This window comes from Cervus elaphus, chromosome 20 (assembly GCF_910594005.1).
Source record: "Cervus elaphus chromosome 20, mCerEla1.1, whole genome shotgun sequence".
NCBI classification, from domain to species: domain Eukaryota; kingdom Metazoa; phylum Chordata; class Mammalia; order Artiodactyla; family Cervidae; genus Cervus; species Cervus elaphus.
The window spans coordinates 88,844,280-88,858,149 of NC_057834.1; the positions used below are offsets into that span (position 1 = coordinate 88,844,280).

At 40.2% G+C, this 13,870-nt stretch overlaps 1 protein-coding gene across 3 annotated transcripts in view; it reads right to left on the reverse strand.

Annotated features, from left to right (window-relative positions):
- AK5 (adenylate kinase 5) overlaps positions 1-13,870 on the reverse strand; it is a 259,777-nt gene that overhangs the window by 56,598 nt on the left and 189,309 nt on the right. For 2 of the 3 annotated variants that reach the window (XM_043878033.1, XM_043878031.1), the window contains exons 9-10: positions 11,150-11,192; positions 7,292-7,336 (exon numbers count right to left, since the gene is read on the reverse strand). In XM_043878033.1, coding sequence (XP_043733968.1) covers positions 7,292-7,336; positions 11,150-11,192 — 88 coding nt within the window. The remainder of the gene's footprint in view (positions 1-7,291; positions 7,337-11,149; positions 11,193-13,870) is intronic. The other variant, XM_043878032.1, reaches the window with a different exon arrangement.

Genomic DNA, 13,870 nt, shown 5'->3' on the forward strand with positions numbered 1-13,870 from the left:
TTCTCCAACATTAGAAAGATATCCTTTGGTGTGTAAATGCACCTGAGGTTGTCTGGGAAAGTGGCCCAATGCTTCTCTTCCATTACTCCCATCTTGAATGGCCTGGACTTTGGAAATATAGGTGTTGGTCAGAGTGAGTGTCAACACTCACCTGGGCCCCTTCAGGGGAGAAAGAGCTGTGGCGATCACATCTAGAATGGCATGATCTCTCCCAGTTAGGGCAGCCGGGCCTTGGAGTCACATGGGAATATTTCTCTGTGTGAACCCAGCCTAGCTCATGAGTTGCCTGTTTTTTCTTCATAGTGGAAACTCAACCAAGTGTGAGTTTTCTAAGTCTAACCCAGTGATTTCTGATAGAAATCCTGAAAGTTCAGTTCTTTGTGTCCTCCTCCCAACTCCTATGTTAAATCCTAAAGGCCCATGTGATGGTATTAGGAGGTGGGGACTTTGGGAGGTGTTGAGGTCATGAGGGTGGAGCCTTCGCGAATAGGATTGTTGTTTAGTTGCTAAGTCTTGTCTGACTCTTTCGTGATCCCAAGGACTATAGCCTGCTGGGCTCCTCTCTCCATGGGATTTTCCAGGCAAGAATACTGGAGTAGGTTTCCATTTCTTTCTCCAGGGGACCTTCCTAACCCAGGGATCTAACCCACATCTCCTGGATTGGCAGGCAGATTCTTTACCATTGAACCACCAGAGAAGCCCTGTGAATAGGATTAGTGGTAAAGAATCCACTTGCCAAGCAGGAGATGCAAGGGACGTGGATTCGATGTCTGGGTCAGGAAGTCCCCCTGGAGGAGGAAATGGCAACTCACTCCAATATTTTTGCCTGGAATATTCCATGGACAGAGGAGCCTGTTGGACTACAGTCCATGGGACTGCAAAGAGTTAGACAGGACTGAGCACACATTATATTACAAACTAATAAGTTAATAAGCATTATGTTATAACCCAACAACATAACATAATGAAGAGGTGAATAATTTAGAGTCAGACATGACTTAGGGACTTAACAACAATAATCACAGTTAAACTATTATCTATTATTTGGGGCTTCCCTTGTGGCTCGGAGGCCACAGAGAGCTCCCTAGCCCCTTCCACCATGTAAGGACACTGTGAAAAGATGGATGTATAGGAACCAGGAGATGGGTTCTTGCCAGTCCCTGAATCCGTTGATGGTCTGATCTCAGATTTCCTGTCTCTAGATCAGTGAGAAATAAGTTTCTGCTTTTTAGTCTATGGTATGTTGTTATAACAGCCCAGGTGGACTTAGACAAGCTCAAAGTTCAGTCTCCAAGTTAGGACTGTCTCCCATCTGGAGGGTTTTCTTTACTTTTCCTCTAGTCCTATATTGCCAGTACTGTCGGTCCCTGAGGTGTGTCCCCTCTTTCTTCCATTCAGCCCCTGCTCTGGAGTCTCCTGCTGGACCTTTTGATGATTTCCTCTTTCCCAGTTCTAACAAGCATCCACACTTTCCTTTCAGGCCTCCCTTGCACCACTGGGTACAGAGAAACGTTCAGAACCTTTCCAGACCCACAGGAGCCCAGAGAAATGGGGACTTTCAGTAGATGCACCCCTTTTCCCTGACCATTTCCTCCCATTTGTAAGGTTATTTGCTTTTCAAAGGACAAGTGAAAACAAGGCACAAGGGACTATTTTCCTGCAAGATCTTCCAAACCCTAAGTCTAGGGTTTCATATAGCTGCTCAACAACGCTCCCCAAATCCAATTAACCGTAGGGTTCTCAAAGTGTGGTCCACAATCTCTGGTCCCCTGTTTTCATTACAACACTAAGAGGTTATTTGCTTTTCTCTGATGGTGAAAAAGCGCTGGCTGTAAACCTGCGGTGCCAATAAAAGCCAATCGTTCTAGTATTCTTCACCACCATAAACTCACAGTGAAAGAAAGAAAGAAAGAAATTGCCAGTTTTACTTAAGAATGCTCTTGATGGGGCAATGAAAGAGTTTAATTTCGACCCTTAAGTACTTGTCACTGTAATATTTTGTGTGACAAAATGGGAAGATGGGTAGGTACTTCAGCACACCAGGTACGTTGAATGGTTTTCTCAAGAAAAGTACTGTGTGATTGTTTGAGCTGTGGGACTAGTTGTTTTTTCAGGTGAATGCCATTTTTACCTTCTGAAAGACTGAATAACAGATAAAACTCTGGTTTTTCAGACTTGAGTATCTGGCAGACATTTTTCTAGAAAAGTAATAAAGTAAGTTGGTCACTTCAAGGAAAACAACGGGCAGCATCTTTGCTAATGATAAAATCCAAACTTTTGACCCTGGATCCACCACTTATTAGCAAATTCCTTAACTCTCTGATGTCTTACTTGAAAAGTAGGATGGTGATAATATTCCAGAGAGTGGATACAAGTATTAAGCAAGATAACGTTATAAAGCATTTTATACAGTGACTGCTGTGTGTTAAGTAAGTGTATAATAAATATTAGTTTCTATAATAGCTCCATCAAGTTAAAATAATAATACGAGTCAATTCTACCAAAAATGTTAACCCAATCTCCAAGAAAAATCCTCGCTAAAAATTAGATTTATTCTTGTTCTTTAATAAGAGGTCAACTGTGAAATCATAGTAGACCACAGTAAAATAATGACAGGCATTGAGATAATAGATTTTAAGCAAAAAATCTCATTTGTCTAATCTTCCTCCAGGAAGTAAGGAGGACAAGTTGGGCAGTGGTTAGAAAATGCACAGAATAAGACAAAATATTACACAAGTACGTCCCAAAGCTCACTCTTTAAAAGCAGTGGATGAGCACCAATACCAAAACACACAAGGCCACCTGCGTTCCTGCTATCCCGAAAGCCACAGCCGTTGAGTGATGTCTGGATTATTGTGGCAGTAGTCTCTCATTTCACCTGTAACATGAGATGACTGTCCAAACGGAAACACTTCTACCAAGGCTTTGGGTAGGGATTAATGGGAATTTAGGCTATGTTACATTTGGGGAACAGGCAGGCCATGAAAAGCAGAGAAGAGTAAAAGAAGCCAAAATAGACTGGATAATAGCACGATAATGATCGAGAGATTTAAAAAAGAAAAAAGGAAAGAAATGTACCAGAAAAGGTTGTGAAAAACTGTAGGAGCCTGTTAATGGGATGTCACGAGGCTCTTTAGGATATTTTTACATTTTCCAAATAATTTTCTGTTTTTGACAATGATTGCATCCCTGTCTTGGACATCAGCATTGTCCTTCTATCTTGTTTGTGGACAACCTTAGAATCTTTTTCAATCCTGTTGATCATCTGGCTTTATCCTGTGAGATACCTTATCTGTTCTTTGGAAGGCATTTCTCTATAAATAGATACAGAACTGCCTTCTTCATGAACAAAGAGGTTGTAATAGGCACACGACATTCAAAGGGCTAACGAGGTCCATCGTTGCCACTCTTCCCTTTGGTCCAGACGGTACCCTCTCCCTGAACACTTTTTTGACTCAGCTGGCAGGCAGTGCAATTACTTGTCCCCACTTAAAACTATCTTGCAAATGAGCAAGAAATAGCCAGCTTGGGGATGGAGAGGAGTTGGTATTGCTTGTTCCCTGTAAGAAGGCAGCAGCCATATGGTATAAGTGTCTGATTAGGCTCACAATTAACCTAAAAGCTATCCTGCCAGAAGCAGCTACAATGGCAGCAACCTGCCTGTCAGTTCCAGTCCAGGAATTCTAACTGCTATTTCAGTTGTTATGGAAACTGACCACACTGCTTCCTAAAAAGTTCATTATTCCAGCAAATATTAGTCATGTTGGGGCTTCTAAATGAGTGATGCAGACACAGCGATGGAGGAGCATGGAGGAGGAAGGCTAGAGATGAGAGAAGACCTCACAAAGACAGGCTTCCTTGATGGCTCAGCTGGTAAAGAACCCGCCTGCCATGCGGGACACCTGGGTTTGATCCCTGGGTGGGAAGATCCCCTGGAGAAGGGAAAGGCTACCCACTCCAGGATTCAGGCCTGGAGAATTCCATGGACTGTGTAGTCCATGGGGTTGCAAAGAGTTGGAGATGACTGACTTTCACTTCACACAGACCTGACCTTGGAGCAGGATTAGCCAGGGGAGAAGACATTCCCTCCTGGCAAAAGCGAGGGAACTTCAAGAGATGATAGTGGCGCAGGTGGGATTGGGGTCAGACTCGTGTGGGGGTGGGGGTGGAAAATGGGGAGACACATTGAGGCCACATTGAGGGGGAGCGCTTTGGAGGCCAGTCTAAGGGGCTTGGACCTTTCTGTGGACAAAAGGGAACCAGGAAACTTTAGGAATATTTATTTTATCTTAAGACTAACAGTGAGGATGTCCACGTAGCTTCTGGCTAATACTACAGCCCTACTTGTCTTGATAGATGTCAAGACAATAATTTGAAAAGTGAAAAATTCAGCCAGCTTCTTTCTTCTCATACATACCAAAGCACACTAGCTTTACTGGCAAAAGGAAGGGAACTTTGAGAAATAATAATGGTGCAGGTGGGACTGGGCCTGAAGACTCACGTGTGGGTGGAGTGGAAAAGTGGAAAAGACATGCAGAAAAGGGGAAGCTGACTCTTGTGGGTTAAAGCTCATCAAAACTGTTATGGGTGTATCGATGACATCCTGAGTATTTTTATGAGCTACAAATTGACCTGCAATAATACAGCCTTAAAATACTATCCCGCCATCTGCTGAGGAAGTACTGTTGACCTTTGAACAACGGGTGGGGGGCAGGTTAGGGGTGCTATATGCCCCCCCACCCCCCGCCACACGGTTGACAATCCATGTATGACTTGGATTGTCAATTCTCTGAATATTTGGTTCCTGTGACTCCATGATTCTGATTCCTTGGATTTAACCAACCTGGGCTAGGCAATACTGTAGTATTTACTGCAAAAAAAAAAAAAAAAAAATCAGTGCATAAGTGGTTCTGGGCAGTACAAAGCTGTGCTATTCAAGGCTTAACTGTATTTAGAACAAAGGTGTTAATTTTCAAGCAGAATCCAATAAACAGCCTAGAAGAAGGACCATCTTTTTTTCTTTTATTGCAGTTGCTTTGTACCTTCTACAGGGCAAACAGTAAGCTGAAATCTTTCTTTTTCCACTATAACAGTGACTGAATAACAAGTTGAAGTACAGGAGAGTTTGGTTGATATATATACATATAAAAACAAATCCTTTATTCAGGGAAGTGGTTCTTAGTGTGGTCTGTGGACTCTTGAGCGTCTGAAGCATATATATTTCATTTTCTGAAGGGCACAAAGCTTAGTAACAGGTCAGCCGAGATCTTTAGCTAAACCTGGCTAGATAGAAGCAGTATTTGAAAATACAGTCGAAATTCAACTATAATGCTAAACAACAGGTGAATCTGAAATAATATTATTCCCAGGGACAATAACAACCACCACAAAATATGCTGTACTATTTTTAAAAGCTTCTTTTTGGACCACATTATTAAAAATACAGACTTCTATGTGATATTAAAGACTCAACCTTTGGATTCCTGAACTTCAAGTTTAGGAAGCCTCCCCTCTTCCTAATTTGGCCCCTAAGATAAAAGCTGAAGAGAAAAAGTATAATTTATTGTGTATAGTCTAGATGCCAAGGTCATTAATTAAAATTTGTGTGGAAAGGGGAATTTCCTTCGAGATTGTGGTGATGAGCTTCTCTTCAGTAAGGAGTAGATATAATGTACTTCAACTTTCTGAAAAGAATGTGAAGTAAGTGCAGCAACAGTCCATCCAGCTCCCTGGACTAAGGTCAGCTAGAGACAAGCAGGTCAGAAACAGAACTCAGTTGAGCTTAAGAATTCTCAGCACTTAGACATGCTGCTCTCTTAGCTAGAATTCTTCTTCCTCTCACCTCCTACTAATCTTTTCAGTCACCCATCGCTTCCTTTAGTTGCCTGCTTAAATGTCACTTCCATAGGGCCTTTCCTGATTACCCATTTTTTACCCCAAACACTCCGCCCTGCTTGTTCACTGTTTCAGCTCTTTGTTTCCTTCCTGATGCTTTTCAAGGTCTGTGATAATAATTTGATTAGTTCTCCTTTTCCTCTAAGATGGAAGCTCTGTGATCCCTGCTCACTGTCCAGCACAGGTCCAATATTCAGTAAGGAGCTGATGGATGATTAAACATGGTGGACAGTCTGGGGTGGCAACCCACATAAATTGGTGGTGGGATGTGGAAGGCCCTGAAATGGGGAACTACAGCCATGGACCCTGGTCTCCTTTCTGCCACTAGTTGTTAGAAAGAATGACATTGATCAAATCCCTTAAGGTCTCTGGGACTCAGTTTCCTCATCTGAAAATGAGGGCGATGTACTGACAGATTTCTAAGGAAGCATCCTGACCTCAGGGTGTAAGATTCTAAGTATATCTGATTATATTTCTAGGGCACTGATAACTGTTTTTTTTTTTCCCCCACTCACTGAGAAGGTGTGGACCTTTTCATTATTTATGAATATAAATAGGTATTTTCTGAAAAATGTACAGGTGGGTGTATTAACTTTTCTGTCAACTTCAGGAACTAGAAGGAAAAGCACTAAGTTTTCAGAGGTTCTCTGACAATACTTTGTCCTATTCTATGTAGTTTTAATGCTGCACAACTGGACCCATTTATTCCCTTGAGAAAAACTGGAAATCTGGCTCTCACACTAATTAGCTCTATGACCTTGGACAAGTTCCTTAAGCTTCTGAGGCTCATGTTTCTTGTCTCTGTAATAGATATGTAATAGGGATGGATTGCCAACCTATAGGATTGTGTAAAGATTAAAGGAGATAACTTGGAACTTGATAAGCATTCAGAAAATGCTGGTTAAACTCAAATGAATTTTATCCCATAATGAGTTTCCCAATGAGTTTCAGTGTACAAGAGCATAAAACAAACAAGATTGTTTTTGTTGTTCGCTGCAGGGAATGCAGGGTGTGGCTATTAAGGCATATTTGAATATGTGGTCACTGATGTATAGACTTCAGGGAGGAACAGATCATTGTTCAAACAGAAAAGGTGTTAGATTTTAACAGACAGCATCCTCTTACCCATGGAATTATAATATATTTTATTATCATAGGACTAAACTCAGGAGTTTGCCATTCCTTAGACTCCTACTTTGTCTCTGCTGAAAAGACACAAAGCCAGAGCAATATAAAACTGTATAAATGAAAGGAAAAATATGGAGTCCTCAGGGGCATAATCTTGACTAAAAAAGGTGCAAGGCTTCAAAAACAGTTGAGAAATGAATAGTCTTTCTTCTTTACAACATTGTTATTATCAGCAGTTACATTTGAAAATTTGAGAGCTGTTACTCACCAATTATGAAAATAATTTTACACTTTTTCAAGTCTTCTGTGAAACCTTTAAAATAAGAATAATTTAAGTTATACAGCAAGAAAAACTGTATTGAAACCCTGGTTTTATAATGTATAGTGTAGTATTATATAATATTCGATTCTGTATTATAGTATACAGTATTATCAATATATATATATAATCCATATAGAATAGAGCATAGAGATGAAACAAAAATTACAAAGGTGGTGAATGAGAAAATCTTGGGAGTCACTGCTTTAAAACAAAGAAATGATCAGGGATTTTTGGCAAAGTGCAAAACTCTATAGAGTCTGTGGAGCCCTAAAAGATTTCCAGTTGTCACGTGGTGTCAGGAGGTGTTTATTTATATACACAATGCTACATTTTGGCAGGAATCCACTATTAATTGAGTGAAAGGCCCAACCCCACCAGAGAGAGACAGAGAGAGAGAAAGCAGGCAGTGGGGAGGTGGAGAGAGTGGTGCATGAAGAATTGAGTTGCAGGTAGAAGAGAAGAAGACAAGGGAGAAAGAGCTGGAAATGGAAGAAAGAGGTGAACTTGGGGGTCTTTGGAACCATTTGTTTTTCACATTAAAGGGCTTTTTGTTATTTTTTTTTCAAATTAAACAGATGCTTCATTCTCTTTACAGAATAGCCCATGGTGATGGGAAAATTCTATATTATCTGGAGCTTCCTATTAAAGCAATGTCACAAAGACAGAAATATAGATCAATGGAACAAAATAGAAAGCCCAGAGATAAATCCATGCACCTATGGAAACCTTATCTTTGACAAAGGAGGCAAGAATATACAATGCAGAAAAGACAATCTCTTTAACAAGTGGTGTTAGGAAAACTGGTTAACCACTTGTAAAAGAATGAAACTAGAACACTTTCTAACACCATACACAAAAATAAACTCAAAATGGATTAAAGATCTAAATGTAAAATCAGAAACTATAAAACTCCTAGAGGAAAACATAGGCAAAACACTCTCCGACATAAATCACAGCAGGATCCTCTATGACTCACCTCCCAGAATATTGGAAATAAAAGCAAAAATAAACAAATGGGACCTAATGAAACTTAAAAGCTTTTGCACAACAAAGGAAACTATAAGTAAGGTGAAAAGATGGCCTTCAGAATGGGAGAAAATAACAGCAAATGAAGCAACAGACAAAGGATTAATCTCAAAAATATACAAGCAACTCCTGAAGCTCAATTCCAGAAAAATAAATGACCCAATCAAAAAATGGGCCAAAGAACTAAACAGACAGTTCTCCGAAGAAGACATACAGATGGCTAACAAACAGATGAAAAGATGCTCAACATCACTCATTATCAGAGAAATGCCAATCAAAACCACAATGAGGTACCATCTCATGCCAGTCAGAATGGCTGCTATCAAAAAGTCTACAAACAATAAATGCAGGAGAGGGTGCAGAGAAAAGGGAACCCTCTTACACTCTTGATGGGAACGCAAACTAGTACAGCCGCTATGGAGATTCCTTAAATCTCCATAGTGTGGAGATTCCTTAAAAAATTGGAAATAGAACTGCCATATGACCCAGCAATCCCACTGCTGGGCATACACACCGAGGAAACCAGAATTGAAAGAGACACGTGTACCCCAGTGTTCATCGCAGCACTGTTTACAATAACTAGGACATGGAAGCAACCTAGATGTCCATCAGCAGATGAATGGATAAGAAAGCTGTGGTACATATACACAATGGAATATTACTCAGCCATTAAAAACAATGCATTTGAATCAGTTCTAATGAGGTGGATGAAACTGGAGCCTGTTATACAGAGTGAAGTAAGCCAGAAAGAAAAACACCAATACAGTATACTAACACATATATATAGAATTTAGAAAGATGGTAATGATAACCCTATATGCGAGACAGCAAAAGAGACACAGATGTATAGAACAGTGTTTTGGACTCTGTGGCAGAAGGCGAGGGTGGGATGATCTGAGAGTATAGCATTGAAACATGTATGTTATCATATGTGAAACAGATCGCCAGCCCAGGTTGGATGCATGAGACAAGTGCTCAGGGCTGGTGCACTGGGATGACCCAGAGGGATGGGATGGGGAGGGAGGTGGGAGAGGGGCTCAGGATGGGGAACACATGTAAACCCATGGCTGATTCATATCAATGTATGGCAAAAACCACTACAATTTTGTAAAGTAATTAGCCTCCAACTAAAAAAAAAAAAAAAAGATTTAAAAAATGGCAATGTGGGAGACCTGGGTTCGATCCCTGAGTTGGGAAGATCCCCTGGAGAAGGGAATGGCTACCCACTCCAGTATTCTGGACTGGAGAATTCCATGGACTGTATAGTCCATGGGGTCACAAAGAGTTGGACATGACTGAGTGATGTTCACTTTCACTTTCACTGAGGCAGACAGATTAATGCTCTTAATGTGTTGGGCCAAATAGTCATCTCAAGTTCTTCACACCTTCAGTTTACTTTTTTTAGTTTACTTTTATGGAGTTGAGCAACTTTTAATCTATTTATGATGTAGGAGAGTGGTTGCTGTTATTATTATTAGTAGTAGTATGGTTCTATATTAGTCCAGTTTTAAAAAAGAATAATGATACATTCAGATAATGTGATCATTACAAATTAAGTTTATATGAAGTTTTTAATGACATGGGAACATGCTTATGTTATGATAAGCACAAAATATTGGAGATAATGTTTGCATATACATATGTATTCTCACCTATGTAAAAATAGGTATATAGACAATACACTGGAATAAAAATAAACCAGAATGCTAACTGTGATTATTTAGAGGTCATAAGGTTTTAGATGGCTCTGGTTTTCTCCCTTAAAAAAATTTCCACATGAATGTTTGTTAATTCTGTAACCAGGAAAAAAGGAAACTTCATTCAGCAATCAATCAATCCCTCTCCAGTTGGGACTGAGTTGATTATTTGCACCTGGCTTATGTTTAAGTGCCTTTCCCCCATGAATCACCGTGACGTCATTGGATGACTGCAATCTTCACATACTGCTCTTGTTGTTATCATCAAATGATACTGTATCTACCACCTTGTGCTCATGGATCAGCGGATTAGAGCTGGGATTGTTTAGAAAGCCAGTTCACTTATTTGTATGTGCTCACAGTCAATGTAAATATATTTCCATGGACCATAATTATAACAACATTTATTACTGAGTAGAAATGTTAGAAGGTAGTTTTCCTAGAGCAATCATAAACCTCATCTTCTTTGAACAAAGTCAAATTTATGTAATTTTCTATTTTCAGTTCCATGTGGAGCTAATTTTTTTTTTTTTTTTAGTTTTGGCAAGACTTTTAATGTGACAAAATTATAAAGTAGTATAATTTGGGTGATTCTTAGGTTGTATCCCAATGGTACACTACAGAGGAGCAACCATTATTCAGGAAAAGGACTTAAGTGTTCTAATAAAATTTGAAGAATGTTGAATTAAAGTCAGCCACTTCTCTTTCCTGCAGGACATGTGGGAGCCTTGCTATGCTCTTGTATATGTGAATCTTCCAAAGAGGATTGGGTGTTGTGTTTTTCAAACATTTTTACCAGTTACAAAGGGCATGAACTCTTTGAGCATCCTCTCTTCACTGAGCATCTCAGGGCTCATGTCCTCTGGGAAGAGAAGAAATACATTACTTAGTAAGGTATCACTTTGGTTCTCTACAGGACCAAGAGGGGAGAAATGCAGAATTGCAATCATAATCGTGTTCCCTGGCTGAGGGATAAAAGTACATGCTCTTGGTAGGTTATCTCTTAGTGGTGTTTAATAAAAAAGATATGCTCAGAGCTACTAAAATGACAACTTTGGTCTGATCAGTAAAGAAAACTCACCTCCCATGGGGTCTTCTCCAAACACATTTAATTGTTCATCACCCTGTTTATAAAAACAATCAAAATATTAGATGATAATACCAACAGGCATTGTGCTGAACTTCTTGCCAACATGAAAATACTTAACCTTCCAAATGACTCTGTGAAAAAGGTACCATAACTGCCCACCTTTTACAGATGAAAACCATACTCAGATCAAGAAGTTAGCTGTTTAAGGTCACAGTGAGGAGCAAAGCCTGGGCTTCGACCTGGGCTGTTTGTGCCCAGAGTTAATGCTCTTTGTAACTGGTACAATATCATGCCTTTATTCCTTCATGCATAACTACCTGTGGTCAGAGAGGCTGATGTAAAGAAGACGAAACCCTTCAGGACTTGAAGCTCACCAGTAAGTGGAGTCACAGCTGTTTCACAAATAACTCCATGATTTACAGCGAGACTTAGCAAACTTTCTGGAAAGCACCAGAGAGTAAGCATTTTCAGCACGGGAGTCATGTGGTCTTACCATTTAACCACCAGCCGTGGTCTGCTGATCCCTGAACGAAAGCATGAGATAAAGGAAGTTGGAATGACCAGGTTTGATTGCCTCCCTTTAAGATTTTCATTTTAAGTTTTAATCAAACAGTGACTCCATTCTGCTTACAGAAAAATACATAGTGTTTGGGGAAAAATCCAGAAAGGAAATTTGTCAAATGGCATTGGTGATTAATGAGTGGTGACCTGAATGAGAAGTAAGTCCAAAAGGGAGGGGGATGTATGCATACGTGCGGCTGATCCATTTTGCTGGACGGTAGAAACTAACACAACAATATAAAGTAACTATAGTCCAATAAAAATTAGTTTAAAAAAAGGTACTGGTGAAATTCCTCACTCCTACCTATGTCTCCACACACCCCATTTTCTCACTTCCTCATTGCTTATAGGTTTTTGTGTTTTTTTTTTGTTTTTGGTATCTTTCCATATACACAAAAGTTGACTTCCAGATATCTATGGATACACTTGAGTATAAATAAAGAATCTTATCACCTCCATTACACAGAAAGAAGCAAACATTATATATGCACATATGTTTATAAAACACATACTAATCTATGATAATACTACTCTTCCCTTTGCTTTCTCACTTATCAGTATATTCTGGAGAAGTTTCTCTACCAGTACAGATGTTCTTGATGACAGAATTCTACTGTATGAAAGGTCCCATAGTTGTTATGATTTCAAACTAGCTCTTTATTGATGGACCAAGACTGAGTTGCTGCAGTCTTGGACTATTTTTGAAAAAGTAGAACAAAGAATAAACTCACATAAATTGCATTTCATACGTATATGTCTGTAGGATAAATTACCAGAGAGGGGGCTGTGCAAAGAATAAACATATTTATAAGTTGATAGATTTTTCCAAACCATTCTCCCTAAAGATTGTATAGTTTTTCAGGGACAACATTTGGCTCATGCTTTACTCCAGCCTCTTGCCTCTAATTTGCTACAATATAGGAGTCAGTTAAATGAGGTTGCTGGGTTGCATTAATGCTCCCTTTAGGTAAACTGCCACAAAAGCACTTTGTCTGAAAACAGAGCGTTGCCATCCTTTTTTAGAACATATGCCTTCAGGGCAATTTACTGCCTGTCTTCTTAGATTTGCCTGTGTATCCAGAGCTATTCCAGGTGAGAGAAGAAGATTCAATGGAGTGGTTATTCAAGGACACATTTACATTAATGAACTACTTTCCATGAATAGAAAAAAAGTCCATTATTCCTCAGTGAGCACCCCCCACTTCCATTATTGAGATCATTTCATTTTGCAGCTGAAAGTATAGGGATGGTCTAATCCATTTCTACCATCCCCTGTCCCTATTTTACAGATGAGGAATTGATAGCGGTCATGTGAGGGGTTCATGGCCATGTCGTCATGTCCTTTGTGAGGCCAGGGTTGGGATGAAAACCACATCCCCTACCACATAAGCTGGCTTCTAAAGATTTAGTCCCATCAGCTTAGCTACCATCGTGGATCTGTGAGTGGCCTGTTGCTCACCTGGCCGAGGGCTTCCCAGGTAGCTCAGCAGTAAGGACTCTGCCTGCCAATGCAGGAGACTCAGGATCGATCCCTGGGTCAGGAAGATGCCCTGGAGAAGGAAATGGTAACCCACTCCAGTATTCTCGCCTGGGAAATCCCATGGACAGAGGAGCCTGGTGGGCTATAGGCTATGGAGTTGCAAAAGAGTTGGACATGATTTAGGGACTGAGCATGCACATACATAGTTACATAGTGAGGAACAAAGCCTGGGCTTTCAACCTGGGCTGTGTCCAGAGTTCATGCTCATGTAACTGCACCATCCCCCTGCAGCTAAGAGCACACAGGGGTCTGGTCCCTCCCTCAAGCTGGGATGACTCTGGTATAAGCTGCTCCCCAGTGGTCGCCTTGAGATCAAGTTGAAGCTAATACCCAGCTGTCCTCATCTGCAGCCCTCTCCTGCATCTCTTCCTCTCTCCCAAAGGCACACCTAATAACACACTCACAAAAATCTTCATGGAAGGCTCTGCATCTAGGAAAGCCCACTTGAGACAGGGACCTGATTGAAGCAATTATAGTTCACATGTTTACCTAAGATACAGCTAAACAGAAAGATGCTCAATAGCCTTTGCTGGAAAAGGACTGTTTAATCAGACTCTAATTATTGCTTTCAAACAGATATTGAATATATTCAGGTAATGCTAAGAGGAGAC